Here is an 18580-nt window from a genome sequence, read left to right on the forward strand (position 1 = left end):
ATATAGCACTTGTCACAAACTTTGGTTTAAATTCTCTAGAATAGTACTTGCAGAGACTTAAAAACCAGTTTCCCACGCTGATACGAACAAGCTACCCTCTCGTCGTTTTGTTCATTCCCACTACATACTCCGTAGAATCCCCCATTCTACAATTCTGTCTAAAAGACTTTTCTTCTTCATCATCAAATACGGGGGCAACCATCACAACTCAAACCACAATCCTAGAAAAGTTCTTCACCATTCTCTTGTTCATTTGGCTTTCCTCGCCCTACATCTTCATCCTCTTCCACAAAACCGAGCAACAATTGAACTGGAGTTGGCTATGTGTTTAAGTGTCCACCAGAGCTACTATTCTTGGGACAGTTCTAACATTGCATCTGTGTCGAGGAGGAAGGGGAGGAGAGAGGGATTTTCTATAGTCTGGTAACAACAATGACATTTACATTGGATTAGCTTCTTGTTGTCGACTAACTTTACCGTTTTCCGTTTCCATGAAAGTTTATCTTCAGATCTGCTTCTCTGCATTTTCACTCTCTCCCTCTCTCTCTCTCTCTCTCTCTCTCTCTCTCTCCAATATACGTATGCGCCTTCTATTCAATTCGGACGGGAGCACAGTAGATGCTGTTTTGGAGGAAGCTGATTCAATAGATACACCATTAGAATAGAATAGTAGAGTGAACTGACTATGTGTAACATATATATATATATATATATATATATATATATATATATATATATATATATATATATTGTGTGTGTGTGTGTGTGTGTGTGTGTGACTAAAAGTAATAACATATCTGCATTCAGACTTCACATTCTCTAGTTGTATATCGAAAAAGCTGAAGTGAAAGTTCTTTATGTATTTTTTTTTTTTGGCTCAGTTATAATCCCTGCTTTTCCTAGAAGAAAAGATCTTAATGTGTTACGTATTCACACACACACACACGCATATGATGTATATATATATATATATATATATATATATATATATATCGGGTGTTCTAAAAAATGGCGTCCATGGACTAGACAGCACTATTCTTCAAGTCAAAATAAAGCGAAAAATATATATATTTGTATACCTTCCGGGTCTTCGTCTGGAGACACGAATTGCACAATGTGGCAACGTTACAAATAAAGAACCATAAAGTAGATCTACCAATCTTTCACAACACACACACACACACACACACATCAATTCATTCCAGAGCTCAGCTAAAAGTCGATATAGATCGACACTAGCATCACTTATTCGTGTAGCAATCAATTTAACTGCTTGATGTATTCTTAGAGTAATGCTAATTGTTCCAAGTTATTTTGTGACGTTGCCATATTGTAAAATTTTGATTTCTTATAAAAGCTGAGTGAGGTCCCGGAGGGCATACCATCATGTAATATTTTCGCTTTATTTTGATCTGTAAAATAGTGCTCTGTGGTCCCTGGCCGCCATTTTAGAACACTCGATATATATCTGCATAAAGAAGTTTCGATGGTTATTTTGACAATAGACAGAGTATTGTCATCGAGAGAACAATGTTATTTTTTTATGTTATGAATAAAATATACATCTAGCTAAAGGCATATCCCTACGTACCAACATAATCATGTTATCTTGTGAGGCCGCATGCCGCACTGATAAAAGTAAGTTATGCGGACAACGGTATATTGTATAAATACACGGAATCCTTATTTTTAGTACGGAAATTTATTAGAAGCATACGTTATACATATGCTACATAAGTACTGCCTTTTTTCCCGCTTAGATACTGGCCGTTACAGAATGTCTCGTATATTACATATGCCAGTTATATGTTACATACGTACATCTGTTTGTGAGATACTGATCGCCTATATATAGTTTTTTCTTTCGCGTGGAAAATACGTATAGATGGAACACTTATTCGAAAAGTACGTATAAAACATACGTTTAAAGAGGATATTACATAAAGTTGTACGTTAAGTCCAAAAACTACAGGATTTACGCATGTAACTTATTTTAACGACGTCACATACGTGTTCTTTTTTCTCAGTACGTACCTAACATACACAATGTATTTAGAAAGCTGTATTCCTTTGTATCATGTGCTCCATATTCAACATACCAAGAAACCTTTATCTCTCCTTTATCATATAGTAGCTGAACTCCTCTTTTTTTCTCATGGGAAGAATCCCTCCTTAAGATACATATTACAATAAAAGTATAAAGATAAAATAGTACAAGATGGTCTATTTTTAGCATAAGTATTACAACCCCATCCCTTTAATCAAAAATTGCATGATAAAAATAGAGGCTGAGGAAGGTATTATGTTTCAATGGTCCTTTAACCAACCACCAAAATTATTAACTCTAATCTCAGTCATTTTGGACATTTTGTTTTTCACCCATTCTCACCATCCATGCTGATAGAAGCCAAATATGAACTTCAACATTATAAGCAGTTCCACTATTAATCTCTGCAGCTCCAAAAACTATACACTCAACACTAATATAGGTTCTCTACAGTTATGTTTGAAGGTCACCCCCTTCCCATTCCCTAGGGTTGATGGAAGTGTTAATCCCATTGAGAGCTGAACGTATACTAAATATCACCGGGAGAGCATTTCAAGTGATCCCGAAAACCTTAGATTCGACATTAATATCGGTCGCTTCCAATTTGCACATGCCACTTTTTCCCTCTCTTATTAGGGATGACAGAGGACTCTTTTATCGCACAGTATTTTGATTGCAAGTCATACGAGTAATAATTTTCCAGAGTTATGCTTGAGAGTACACGAATATCTATATATAAATCCATTCTTATATACATAGATTTACAACCAACACCTTCAGAAAATAAAAAAAAACTGAATAGAAGAAATAACGACAAGCAGCACTCAGATGTCCATTTATTTATTTATTTATTTATTTATTTATTTATTTATTTATTTATTTTTACCTAAAATTGGACTCAAATGTCATCGAGGTTGTCACTAATTAGTTTAGTAACCCTAAGGACTGTGGATTTGACATTAATCACGGTCAGTTTGAACATTTTATTTTTCAAATCTTATACACCATATGTCGTTGGGGACTGAACATGGACTTAAAAGGTATCGAGAATGTCACTTTCATATCAGCGACCCGAATAGGTGTTCATTCGACACTATTATTTGTCACTTTCGACTATTTTTACATGTCACTTCCTCCCATCCAACCTCCAAGAGCGCTAGGAGTCCCTTGTTCCCATAGTATGTGTTCCCAAATTGTAAGTCATATTGAACCAAGTTCGAGAAATCACTATACGTTCCAGAATTATGATGTAACATACACACATACAGTTATATATTTATATGAATAATATAGATATAATATACTTTCTTGTTCTCCCTTAAAACAAAAAAATTCAATATCTTACGATTCGCTTTAAATGAGGAACATATTTACCGAGTTTTACGTTCCTAGCTTGAAGGATTCCATTTTTCGCTTAAGCCTTGTCCTCGCTCCCCACTTACAATTTAGGGCCGTGGTAGCTCAGTGGTAGAGCGTTCACCTCTGGTGCAAGAAGTGGCGGGTTCAAACCCTCCTCCCGCCAAATGAACTTTGTGGTGGACAAGCACCGTGTGAGTGGGTTCTCTCCGGCTTCTCCCGTTTCCTTCTACTTTCTTCATTACACCATTTCATTCATTTCTCATCATCACTGTTTCCTTTAGCCTAGCCGGCATAACCGTTGGACGTAAAACTCGCAAATTTCGTTTCATTTCATTTTCCACTTACAATTTGTAAGTATATTTATTTTAATCAAAGTAAATGATAAAAAACCCAACTATATTATAAATATATCCAGAAAATCCTTTAAATTGGTTCAGAGAGTTCTTTAGTGATGCAAACACAAACAAGATCAGTTTCATTTTTATATAATAGACGAGGAGAAATGTCCATTATTCACACGGAAAATAAATTCATGGAAAACATTTGAACTCCCTTCCTCTTTATGATGATTATTTGAATGAAATAATGATAAAAAAAAGCATAATATATTTTACCTTTGGCGTACATTTTAAAAGTCCTACCAATCCCTTGAATACGCCTTTTAATCAAAACGACATGTTAAAATCCCAGATTCACATGTGTACTAACTTTGTTCCAAAAGCCATATCAAACGGATCTGTCGTTTTACCAAACCTAGAAAGTACGTGGTTCGGATTTCACGTTGATCAATAAGTCTACGTCTCATATAGCCTTGCTGCTGAACGGGATGTTACACACAAAATCCACTCAAACCTAGAAAGTATGGACTCGACATTAATCTCAGTCATGTTGACTATTTTAAACCCCTTCTCAACCTCTATGCCGATAGGCGCTGAACTTCGACTTACATGGCATCTGGAGTGTCATTATTCATCGCAGCTTCCCCAAAAACTATGAATATAAAAATAATCTCGTTCCTTTGCGGTTATCATTACATGATACCCATTCCTATCTCCCCTAGGAGTGCTAGGGGTGCCTTGTCCGCACAGTATTTGTTTCCATATTGCAAGTCATACATGCATCAAAGATTAAAAAATTGATGCAAGCATAGTGGAATATACACACATCTACCTCTGTATAGAAAAGCAGTCCTAACTGACGCATCAACGCCATGGTCAAACCGCTTAAGCTAGAAGCTTGAAATTTTAACATTACGTAAGATTTACGACGTAAGGAAGGATTTTTGGAAATCCGAGGAGGAAGGGTGCGAATAGGGGTGACAATTGTCATCTTTCAATGTTGATACCTCCGGATCTCTAAAGGTTAGAAACATGAAATTTGGTATAGGATAGACTACTCATTTAGAATAAAAAGACACGTGTTTCGGATTTTTTTTTAAATATTTGATCTACAAGGAAAGAAATGGGTGCTAAGAAAAAGTGTAAAAGTTACAGCAATTATAAAGAATGTCCATATCTTGGAATCTCTTAAGGTTAGAGGTACATATCAAGTTTAGAATTTGGACTATTCAGTTGAAATAATTACACACATATTTCTGCAATTTTTCTTTAATATTTGACCTAGAGAGACCCGAGCAACATTATCCCTCATAACACAGTTAGTCCAGGGGTAGACGTCCAGAGCGTTGCCAACAAAATGGGAGGTAATTGCTCCCTCTGCTGTTGTCCCTGGCTGTAATGTCAGTATTTCGTTACTTATACTTCATTTCAACTGATTATACTGATATACAACATTGTTATTGTAACGTCGTAAGACGTCATTTCAACTGAGGACTTAAAAACGTTACAACATTAAGAATAAATTTGAGAACATAGGAATACTCTCGATGTAGTAACGAGTAAAAGTACTCTCATAAATTTGTAACCTGGGATAGAATTAAGTTTTTTTAAAAATTAGAAAAATAAGTTTTTTTTAAAAAAAAAATAGAAAAAAAGAAAGATCTAACTCTTCTTGGTACATCTTTCTTTCTGGTCGTATTTTACTAAAATATTTCGACAGATCGTTTACAGCAGAATAATCACGACATGTCTACAATGTCAGTCAATTTGTCACTGACGCCACTTCGTTGTCAAATGATATCTGACAAATATTTTCAAAATTATATATATATATATAGACTCATAGATTTTGGGTGAGGGGAAGAAATTTACAAGGTGTGTAAAAGAAGAATGTGTAAACATTGAACTACAAAAGTTTTCACACAAAAGTGTGACATTTTCTCTCTGTCTCTCTCACTGTATCACCCTTATGCTAGGAGAGACCCACACACACACACACAGTGAGACATGAGTTTTGAATAGTTTTAAGTCGTCTTATTTCTTTCAGTCTTTGCCCCATTTAATGTGTTTTCTATTTACACTCGTTTTTTTCTTCCTACAAGAAAATCCCATTTAAAAAAAAACGGAAAAGAAATCACTTGAGATGCACAGGAAGTCAAAGCAATTGTTCTGGTGACAGATACTGTAGCCCGTATCTCAAAAAACGACTTACTTTGTGACAAGGTTCCATTAGTTACCGGGCAGGAAAAAAAAAGGAACGAAAAAGCTATGGCTCAATGGCAGAAACAGGGAAAAGAATATCTGACAGAACAGATTAAAAAAAAAAAAAAAAAAAAAAACTTTTTGCTTCTACAATGACGTGCATGGAAATAAACTTTTTCACGCGAAAAGTCGAGAGTTTTTGGTTGTAGGTAAAGAAAAGTTACACGAAAAAAGAAACCAAAACCAGCAAGGAAGGCATAGTAGGGTAGAGTAAAAGTAGATATAGGGGTTGCTGTAGGTAGAAAAGAAAAGTTCTTGGTTCATCCAAGAAAACTTATCAATCCGCCAAACACTTTTCTATCCAAGAAAGAAAAAGAATAGAAACTAACATAAAATATTTTCTTTAAAAAAAAAGGAAAAGAAAAAAGTAAATATATTTTCGTTGTTTGAATGCGCGAACGAAAAGAACTTTTGTTTCAAAACAACGTGGGGAGAGACTTTATCTTCTGTTGTACTATGACACGTGCACTAGAATGTATTTCACTGCTTTTTGATATAGAGTAGGATGGGGTAAGTCGGACCATCTGTTGAGGTAATAGATGGGCCCATTATTATTGTTAGAGATGACTAAAAAATTCATCACATTATAAATAAAAACAGAATCTAGCTGGCTGGTTATTAACAAACATCAGATTTTTATGCACTTAAAATTCATGATATATGTACGCAACTATGTTGTTAAATGTGTTAAAATATGCACTTAATACATATTAACATGCACTTAATACATGGAATAAAAGAGAACATTTTCAAACATGCAGCAAAGTTCTGTAGAAAAGTTTAATATTCGAAAGTGTACTTTATCTTTCAGTAACTTTTCTTTAGAATTTATCGTTATAATATTTAGAGTTTATATACCTTATTTAAAAAAAACATATACAAATTATGAATTAAAATGAACACAGTGACATGAGAACAGGATCTCTAGTTTTTCTTTGCGTTTGCTTGGAACAAAATGACACGAGCCTTGCTTTTTTTTTTTTTTTTTTTTTTTTTTTTTACGTTTCCACTGTATATAAGAAATGTTTTCGTTTTCAAGGTTTACTCCTTCTAGTAATTAACCTTACAGTATATCACCAGATGATTCTCTACATTTTCTAGTGTCAGGTTTTGTCATTTGTAGCCAGAAAATGATCTACCAACATCAACAGATATTAGTGGGTAATATTTGGAGAGAGAATAAAGTTTAGTATGTGTACTTCCTAAAAAGTTCAAATCATAACCGTTGGAGACGTTTTCTCCATGGCTTGAATTGTTTATAGGTGGTATTTCTGGAAAGAATGTCAGACAACTTTTTTTTTCGCAGAACGACTGAATTTACCAAAAACTGACTGAAGCTCGTGCTGAATTTGCATTAACTAAAGCTAAATATTCACTAATCAACATTCCTCGTATCTCTTGTTTCTGAATTGGTGTAGACACGATATTATAATGAATCTTTATCATAATCAAATTTCTCTTTACGTCTTGGCAATTGTAAACGTCTGTGCTCTGCTAATTGGTTGCTAACATTATTGGTCCTCCATAAACTAGACATTCTTCCATCCTCCCATGCAAAACACCATTCTGTTGCATAGACATTTAAATGCATTGAAAATACATACTAAAACTCGATTTATTGCATGCTATAAACATATGTCTAAAAATGCTAATATATGCTTTAGTCTTTGAAATATGCATTTATATGCACTATAGAACTTCAATTTCGAACTATACTATTGTTGTTAGAAGCTATTGCCAAGTTTAACAGAGATGCATATAAGGAAACAAACCGTACATTTGTACAGAAAATCCGATGTTTAGTTATTAACTATTGGCAAGTTGGTGAAGGCTTATGTTGTCATTTTTGTTATTTTACTATTGATTTCAAACCAATTATAACTTTCATTTTGTTATTATGTTATTTTGTTCAATAATAGTCATTAATACTGTTCAAAAATTGTTCTAATTGAATTCGTAATTAAATTTTGTTTATATTAGTAGTCGTGTTTATTCCTGTCTAAAGTGTGAGAAAGGGTAAAATGATCTCCGTGGAATTTGCCCCAATTTTCTTTTAGCTTGTTTTCTCTTTGTCTCTTTCGACAATCTTTATTATTATTTTATCCACTTATTATTGATTATTTGCATTCTAGAATTGATATGAACTTACGTAATTGAAAGCAATGTAAACATTAGTTGGTAACAATCCTTTTTCTCTGCAAGAACTGTGCGATATTCGATATCATAAAATCAACCTCAATGTATGGCTAATGCCAATGTAAATACCTATTACTATCAATATCAATATTATCTCTTTGATATTTCTTTGTGAAAGTGTGCTGAACTCAGGACCTAACAATGTAAACAGGGTCGGGTCCAGGATTTTCTGAGGGGTATACCAATAACTACAAATTAAAGTGACATGTGACAATATTCTTTACCCCTGACAACACTGGTACGTAGAAGAGAGGAGGAGGGAGTATTTTAAAGAGGGTTGCAAGCGATATGCAAGAAAAAAATGTTCTTCTCTCCTTCTGGCTTCTGTTTTCTTTTCTACTTGACAAATGTTATGTTGTTTTGTTTGGCGAATCCTTTTCCTTCAACCTTCAGGAAATCGACTGAAACTATTGCTTTTGAAAAGCTCTGCTTTCTTTCAAGCTTCAAACGAAACATGGTGGCAGAAAATTTCGAAAACTGTTGCTTTCTTTGCTGTTAGCTTGTCATTTTGGATAGTGTATATTTACAACGAATGAAGGAGTGCACGTGCACCGGTGCACCTCCCCTAAATCCGACCCTGGATGTAAATGGTAATCAAAAAGAAGGAATATAGCAACACGAAGATAATATGTAAAAAGAAAGTTTTTTGCTATTGTACAGTACAGTGAAACAGTAGCATTAAACATTAAATGTTGCTCTATACTTACTCTCTGCTGCTCGTTTCACTTTTAAAAAGCCAGGTACATGTTTGGTGACTTTTCATTCTGCTTCACAATACCTGATTCAGGTTGTTTAGAAGACATGAAGACTTTTCTTGTTCCGGTGATAGTAGCTTAAGTAGATGAGCTCACACCTGTTATACAGGCGATCATAGCCATCTGACTTAACAGTAAGCATGCCATCAAGGTTTGGTGGTGGGCATACATGCTGTACACTCATGTCCAAAATTATTGTCGCATATCTATAACTTCTTGTAAGAATTTAATTTGATAATGATTTTGCAGGATACTTTTAATACTGATACTATGTGTGTAATCGGGAAATGTATATTTGTGGTAAATTTCAAAGGAAAAGAATTATAAATACGAAAATTAGAATGAGTAAAACAAAATGTTGCTAAATGGACAAGAAAGTTTGAATTTTGTTTTATTGTTCTTATATTGTTATTATTGCTCTTTTGACATGGAATTTGCAACATATATGTCTTTGCCGATTATACAAATATTCCATTATAAGAAATACCGGGCGAATTCGTTATTAAATTAGGTTTCTATAACAACATATTTCTAGACATGCGACAATAATTTTGGACATGAGTGTACATGTATGAGCCGAAAACGATGTCCAATAATTTGCATCTCGGGTCGAACGTTGCGTAATTTTGCAGTGAGGTTTTCAATTTTGCTATAGAACTTTACTGCTGAAAACATCTTTGCAGCAAATAACAAATATATGATAACATGAACCAACTTCTGAAAGTTGGGACCAAGCGCAAGATACCCAGAACACTAAAACTTCTATAAGAGATTAAAACAACAGTAACCTTTCTAAACAGCAACAAGGCTTTTACGAACAAACTAAATTTCAGAAGAGTATTAGCAAAGAATATATTAGACATATACACATGCTTAAACTGCGAAACCATCAGTTTTACAAAAACGGTATCTTTCATTTCTGAATTACCTTTCGCACTTAATGCTTTTATCGTATTATTTCAGAAAATTGCTTAGTCACATTTCAATTTAATTCCTAAGGCTTCGGCCAATTTCGAACATTCACATAAACATGTTCCCTTTTCTCTCCTTTGATACTTCCATTTTCTCTCATAATTACAAATTACTTTCAGAAATTTTGACTGCTTCCTTATAGGTGTAAGAAGCTACGGACGAGTGCACTTCTGTATACAATTTTCGTGCAAAAGATCGACGTCAGCAAAATTTATGGAATTGAGAACAGATACATATTAAAAGATGGTTGTACAATATATTAGTATATCAATATCGATATAAAAAGTATCATGTGACATGAATGTCGATATCTCGCAATCTTGTTCAGTCAATCAAATAGTAATCGTAATGAGGAAAGACTTGTTTCACTGCACATCTGTCTTTACATGAAAAAAATGTGCGTTATCGAAATTCCAATATCAACATTATGAGTCACAAGATATTTTATTCCGTATCGATACCAATAACATCAATAATATCGTGGTACTGATTATCATACAGCCTTTTTCATTAATATCTATTCTCAACGCTGTAAATTTTATTGACTAAATCTTTTGCACGAAATTATTTATAAATATTTCATAAAGCTTGCACCTATGAAGTCCTTGTTCACGCAAATAAAGAGCCTGAAAATGCATCATATGAAGTGGGTGATGTTACAGATCACTCAGACAGTGTTATACGACTTAATGGACAAAATGATGAGTAGACATATATATTTCCTTTCGATCAAATCCTGGAATCATGCTTGTATACATGTATGTATCATTGTTATGTAAGGCAGATTCTAGCCATTTATACATGAGCGACAGGTGACACCAACATAAGCTTATATCGTAGTTCTAGATTAGGATCCATTTAAAGCTAAACTTCGATTTACATACGAGCTTCATACAGTGCCTTAGTCAAACAGTGTAGAAGTTAAACCCTGACACAGATTGAGAATCCTCACCGTTGCCCATTTAAGTCCTAGTTAATTGTGTTTATCAGTACACAAAGTTAAAGTTGATAAAGCTATAGAAAAAACATTCTCGAGACTAAGTAAAGTTGTTTAATGAATCTGAAAGAAATCATATACAAATGGTATAATATTATGTTTCTGACTGTTGATATAATTGGAAGAAAGATTTGCATCACTTTTATCTACTCATCAATTTAGTTATTGTGTGATTTAGTATTACTTTTAACAGCAAGCTCTTCCTTCATGAAAATGACTACAACGTTCACTTTCAGCATACATATTTTATACACATATTCCTTTTTTCTTTATTTCTAGTTTTTAAATACAACTCAAACCCAGTTGAAAGCAGAACACCTTTCTATATGCGAGGTGTTAAAAAAGAAACCGAACTTCTGCTGTAATATCTTTATTGCTCATTGTACAATATTTTATGCATTGCACCCCTCAAAGTGTACTTCTCTTCTGTCAATACACCGTTCCCAACGTTTCTGTATTTTTGGAAAGCCACCTGGAACGCACTATCTGGGATGGTGCGCAGGTCTCTTGTCGCATTGTCCTGAATCTCCTCTATGGTTTGGAAACGACATGCTTTGAAAGTGATTTTAAGTTTGAGAAAAAGGAAAAAGCATGTTGGGTTTAAGTACGAAGAATAGGGTGGATGGGCACAACGGGAGTCTGCTGTTTTGCTAGATAATTGCGGATGAGGAGCGACGTGTGATTAGGTGCATTGGCACGATGCACCATCCAAATCTTCTTTTCCCACAATTCAGGCCTCTTCCTGTGCACAAGAACCCTCAACCACGCTTAAATGTCCTTGTACAACTGTTTTTTTTTTACCATCTGACCACGTGATACAAATTCATGATGCACAATGCCTTTCCAATCAAAAACACAACCAACTTCATCTTGATTTTTGACCTACTCATGCGATTTTTTTTTTTTTTTGACAAGAAGACCATGAATGAACTGAAAAAAAATTAAAATGTCTCTGTGAATGTTTTGCCAGGTTTGTAGGAAAATTTCACACACATTCTTTATTCTTCAAGCTCTTTAATTGTCACTATCATTAATCTGACGAACAGCTTGTGCACGTGCTAACTTCTGCGGCTATAGCTCACCAACTACCGGTCATAGCGAAACGCGGCAAATGGCAATTTGTTGTCGAAATCTGCTGCTAGGTGCACTCAGAAGCTGCAGCCCGGTTGATGTGCAATTTCAAAAGTTCCGTTTCCTTTTGAACACACCACGTATAATGTTTTATCCTCTTAATAATAATAATATGCTTGTTGCAAATACATTCTACATACTTTAGTAGTTTAATTACATTTTAATTTGTGTTGTTTCGTTACAGATGTTCCCATTGTTACACTTGAACTAGGAAGCAATTTGAATGCCAGTAATATCCGAGAAGGAATTGATGTATATTTTGAGTGTAACATAAAGTCAAATCCTTGGGTGTACAAAGTTAGCTGGAGGCATAATGTAAGTATTAAGGATATTATTTATAAAAAATATGTAGTAACTGTATTTAATGTTTTGATGTTATTACATATTATTATTATTTCAAAATAATATTTATTGTTTGTGCGAAGTTCGATGACACTAAGTAGTAGTTCCAGAGTCAAGATGGATGAAGTTGCAACATTCATATTATAGAGTCGTAAAAATATTCTTTTAAAAAAATATTGGTTCATAATCTCTAAATATTTGAAGTCCCACAAATTAACTAGAAAAAATAGACTTTTTAATTTTCATGAAGATACTAACTATTTCCTCTTATACCGTTCGCTTGGACTACTGTTCACTTAACCGAACCGTGGGGCGGCTATAATACGTAACACTAACTAAACTTAGATGACACTTATATTTACATTATTATCACTACGTACACGCACAGAAAACTTAATAATAGCTTTGACTAATTTTCCTGCTTGGACTTCTAAGATAATTTTCGTTCAGGAGAATTGTAATTTACTAATTTAAATCTGGTTTATATTTGCTTCTTTTACGTATAGTATAAACTACAGATCATTTTATGTAAAGGGCGTTCATAAAGAATACAACTTCCAAAATGACCGTAATTTCTGTTCTGCACTAAGTTGGCAGCACTGAATGTTACATGATTGTCTTTATGGTTAGTATCACGCCGAAGAGCGTATGATCGTCATTTACGGAGGAACAGCGTGTTATTATAGTGAAAACTTGGTTAGAAATGTGGTGAATATTGTACAGAGACTGTTCGTAAACTTTGAGGAGTGTATGGTGAACATGATGCACCGAATAAGTCGAATGTGATGAGAGAAAACCAGATTGGTTAGTCGTCCTGCGAAAAAAGAAAATGCCATCGTGAGTGACAATGTTGCTGTTCCAACATGGAGCGTTCCATTCCTACCCGGCGATGGAAAAAAAGATGGCTATCACGCGCTATTCGACGGAGCGTGACTAGTAACCACATAAACAACAAGTGAGAATCGTGTACCGTCAGTGTTGTCAACTTACTAGAACAAAAATGGCGGGAATTTCAAATGTTGCATTCTTTATTGGACACTCTTTATTTGTTGAAAAGCTCATAACTTAAAACGAAGTCAATATCGCCCTTTCTCTAATCTGTCGAGGAATGGTATGTGCTGTAAGGTTTGATCTTTGCATGGTGGTTTGAGCATCCGCCAACTGCACCAGATTCAAGTCCCATGTTAATAGTAAATTTTGTCCTCCATGATCTCGGTGTTCCCTGAATATATCAAACAAAATAACTCAACTTCTGACAAACTCTTTTGGTACTTATACTCTAGAGGAGTATCATCTTCTTAGAAGATTTTACCTAGGCAATAAAAATTCTGAATCACCTTCCATATGTACTACATCTATGATATCTTTAAAATCTCTTGTGAAGCATTCTAAAATGAAATGAAATCTTATAGTTTCGTGTCCCACGTTTATACCGTGCAGAATTAAGGCAATGATGATGATGATGATGATGAGAAATAGATGAATTAATAGAATTAAGAAAGTGAGAGGGAACGGAAGAGCCCCTAGAAAATTGACGCACACGGTGTTTATTAGCCATAAAGGCCATTTGGCGAGAACGAGATCTATCCAAGGACCCCACGCACCAGAGCCATTGTGAAGCGTTGTCTAAAATTATAATGTAAGGTGCCTTACATACAATGTCATTATTCTAATTATATATTGGTGCAAGATTATAATCAGAGGCGTCTCTTTAAGAAAGTTACACTAGAAGAAATAAAAAATTATTACTACAAGCTTGTATGAAGCTTTCCTCTTTTATCTTTTAGTGGGTTCTTTTTACTGAAGTGATTTCATTAAGAGCAGCTACAAACAATAATTAAATCTCATCTGTAAAATCAATAATGTTTATACTATGTGATACGCAGACTGACGGTTCATCTTTAATAAAAGCATAATATTCCGGAATCTCGTAAAATGTGAACAATAATATTGACGAAACATTTACAATGCTATACACTTTTAAAAACACAGTTTTAAAAGGGACGAACTACTGCAAGAATGGGTTTTCGTGGTTCATGGAAATATCGTTAGTGCACGGAGAAAAAAATTCGGAGAAAAGAAACGCAAAAGGTACCCTACCACAAAATACTCCATTAGTTTTGACATTTTGCCACGAATTGTGTTCATGCGTGTTTCAACCGGGTAATGACTAGGCAATGCAACTACCGCAAATACAGTGTAAAATGTGAGACCTCACTTGTTTCGATAGCGATTTTGAGGTGATGCTGTTGGTAATTTTTGCTTCTCTTTTTCTCTTTTACTAATATCATTCCCAGGATTTTGCCATTACATCGCGATATAAATGACACTTAAATTTTTTCTCCTTCTTCTACTGCATTGCTGAAATGATTATTTTCTCGAAATGTGCGCCAATGGTTATTGTAACAACAGCGTTATTAAAGTGGGGATCCAACAGTCGAAGGACTGTTTCCTCTTGGATTGCACTTTGGTATCGCGAAGCGACCTCTTTAGCTGATTTGGCTCTGTGGAAGTAGTGTTATAATGCATAGAAATCAGTAGTTTAGAAGCATGGTATTTTCTATGTTTATCAGAATATGTTTCTAATATCCAATTCAAAAGTATAAAATTATCACAGCTTTTGTATATCAATTTAAAACACAACCTCTGTAAGTTTCTTTTAAAACATTGAAATTTCTACGATTCTCCTGTGTTGCCTTAAAATCTCACATACTTCAAATATCCTGCAAATAAATCAAATGTGTAGTTTTACATTACATTTTTGTGTCCGGTAAGCTATAGTAGAGTGCTAATATGGAAGGAAACGGAAAACTCATAGCCAACTTACGTTCACGATACATGCTATGAAATCGAACCCAGGGACCCCTCGCATTTGAAGTGAACGCTCTACTACTGGGTTTCCGTGCCCTCCATCTTGAAGACGAAAACAAAACAAAAGTGATCTCGAGAATACACTGTAAACGAAATAAAGCTGCTGTTCTCCAAATACAGATGAAAGCCATTTGACAATGGAAAAACTTTGAGGATAAATATGCGGATTAATATAGTCAGTGATCTGTATGGTACTAGGCTTAACGCTTCATAGGAAATGCATTCTTTTCTGCCACAATATTGCTAGAAATCTGTAGCTACTTTTATAATCAAGATAATGTAACATACGTCATAGAAATCGTATCTTAATATATTAACATTACGTACAATACTTCAGACGTGCAATGAAAATAATGATTATACTAGAAAGTTGGTTAGGCCGCGGTGGCTTGGTGGTACAGTGCCCACCTTTGGTGCATAGAGTCCTTGATTCGATCTCAGTTCTAGATAAATGAGATTTGTTGTAGATAAAAACCATATGTGAGGGTTTTCTCGAAGCTCTACTGTTTCCTCCCACTTTCGTCTTTTCATTATTACCATTCATCTCATAATAACCACCTCCCTTAACTTTGGTACATAACCGTAGGACGTTAAACCCAAAACTGTTGTTTATACCGATATCTAACTTACTTCACACAATAATTGTTTTAGTGCGTATTATGGCCCATGAGGATGATATGCTTTCTAGATAAAAACACCGGAATATACCTTCCCAATAATGTATAACATTACTGATAACATTGCAATAAGTTTTATTACATCAGATAGCATTAGGAGTTCTCTCTCACTTGAGAAAGCAATTTTAAATATTTTTTCAGATAGGACATTTATCGTATTCACATTTAATAACGTTAATGTGCATCGTATAATGTCATCCTATTGATTTTACAAGTTGCAAATTTATCGCAATATATCCAACACCAATATGAATTGTTCCGTATCTTGCAGTTCTTTATACTCGGCAATAGATTTATCGGAGTATTTCAGATAATACAAATATATAGATCTACCATATCTTGTTATATTGACGCATTAGGATATTGTTCGGAATCACATTCAAGAACGTCTATTCACGTCATCGTGTCGCGGTGTCATTCAACTAGGAGATATTGTTAGATGTGGTATGACATTTTCTTACGAGTACATTGACTTTTATATTTTTTTTTATCTTAAGCATAGATGCGTGAACATAAGTTTGGTGTGTATGTGCAACCCATTCCATCAGAGAGATTTACATCAGCACATACTTTACAATGCAATATACAAAAAAGGAGTAAAGTAATTATAATTACTTTTCAGTGAAATTTATTACGTTTGACTTTTTACTTATTCCCATATAAAATGGACAAAAGAAAGAAACCATATAATTAGAAAAAAAAAATCATAAGTAAACAATTCAATAAATGTATCCTTTCCTTTGCTGAATGAAAATACGACATTATCGGAAACGGACGAAAGCGTGTGTCATATTTGATAGTATTGTTTTCTTTAGGAAGACTACGTTTATGATATCGCACTTTGCTTAGATACCTCTCACAGTTATATCACGTAAATTATCATTTCAGATACGAATGAAAGTTTTCCATTTAGAAACATTAGAGCTTCATGCACCCGATATCGGAACTGTAATCAATAATGCCAATATCGTAACGTGTGAAAGCTATGTTGGAAGTATATAAGCGTACATGTATACTTCTTTTTCTTCTTTCATTGTAGTATCTTACAACGCAGAATAGTGAAAAAGGAAAACACTAGAATTGATGAACTAGTAATAAACATTTTATGATCTCAGTAATAAACGGAACTTGGCACAATTAGTTATAAAATATGACAAAATAAAAATGTAAAAAAAAAAAAAAAAAAATCAGCTCAAACATCGCAATCAATTTTCTTTAGAATGAAGGGAGATAATTCTCTATATCGGATTGATAGAGTGTAAGAGAAGTATCAGTAGATAAGGACTAAAAGTAAAGTCATGTAGTGTATAGAATTTTTTTTTTAGTATAGATCGAAGTCGTTATTTTTTATTCTGTATCCTTCGTATCTCAATATGGACGTATAATCTGGGTACATTGAAATTCATTTAACGTGTAATGCATCTACCAGAATATAGAGAGTAGTTGTTCCTGTAGCGCGGATTGAATGTGAACCTATCCATAGCGAGCAAGAAAAAAAAAGTGGAAAAGAATAATCTTTTCCTCTCTCTGAAAAAAAAGAGTGTTATCATATGGCTGTTTTTAATTCCTGAAAATCATCATCCAGACAGAATGAAATAGTAATGGTATATCATGGATGAGCCTCTTTATCTTTTCAAACCCTTTTAGACCGAGAAATGATATCTTGTCTTGGAATATGAATTACTTGGTCAGAAGGAAAGTCTTGTTTAGTCGTAAAAAATTGTTCCTCTGTTGATTTTTATTTCATTTTATTCTACGTAATCATAACCTTAGTGGCTGTACATGATTTTAATTGGTGTGAAAATTACCTAATTACCTACAGTAGAATTGTAAATAATGACATGCATGAGAAATTGAAAGTTAATTTCTGGACTACACGCCTAGCCATCACAGGGATGTGTACCAAATTTTTGAGGACGCTTGTAAACAAATAGGTTTCTTCCATTACCTCTTGTCTAGCAAATAACTACTCATCTCCTTCACGTCTGATGGCTGTAGCAAATTCTACCACTTCGATAATTTAGGGAATCAGGATAGAAATAATTCGGAATATGCTATGTTGATTAGCAGTCTGTTTTGGAGAGTAATATTTCGTTGAACAACAATACTTGTTTAGAAATGTCGCCACCTCATTTACGTTGCTTCTGTCTAGAACTGACCTCTAATTGCTATTAAAACAGTATTTGTTACTTTTTAGTTAATTATGTCGAAGTTATTGGCCCAAAACGTTGATTGTTTATAACTTAAGAAATAGATTTTCGCACACCCTAATATTCCACAAGTTTGTATAAGGCTCAAGACCTACAATTGTGAAAAAAAAAGTATTAATTCTGTTGAAATCGTAGACATATTGTGACCTTTCCATTGATATTTTAATAGTGAGGAACAAGTGAAGGACAAAAAGGAACAGGAAAAACAAACAAAACGGAACTTTACATACTTTTATGCACATTACTGATTTTCGGATACAAATACACTGCGGAGATGTGAAGGAAAGTCTGCATACTGTGACACGTATATTGAAAAATGATATTTTCCAAACAGAGATCAATCGAGAAGGAGCTGCTGATGATTCTATTAATAGATCCAAAACTCCCTTCTCGGAATATTGTGTTACATCTTCTTTCATATTA

At 34.1% G+C, this 18580-nt stretch overlaps 1 protein-coding gene across 2 annotated transcripts in view; it reads left to right on the plus strand.

Annotated features, from left to right (window-relative positions):
* Positions 1 to 18580, plus strand: part of LOC145664069 (nephrin-like) — a 727167-nt gene that overhangs the window by 627914 nt on the left and 80673 nt on the right. For both annotated transcript variants that reach the window (XM_081730409.1, XM_081730410.1), the window contains exon 8: positions 12242 to 12372. In XM_081730409.1, coding sequence (XP_081586535.1) covers positions 12242 to 12372 — 131 coding nt within the window. The remainder of the gene's footprint in view (positions 1 to 12241; positions 12373 to 18580) is intronic.

Source organism: Thermobia domestica, chromosome 11 (assembly GCF_964235325.1).
Source record: "Thermobia domestica chromosome 11, izTheDome1.hap1.1, whole genome shotgun sequence".
In the NCBI taxonomy this organism is placed as follows: domain Eukaryota; kingdom Metazoa; phylum Arthropoda; class Insecta; order Zygentoma; family Lepismatidae; genus Thermobia; species Thermobia domestica.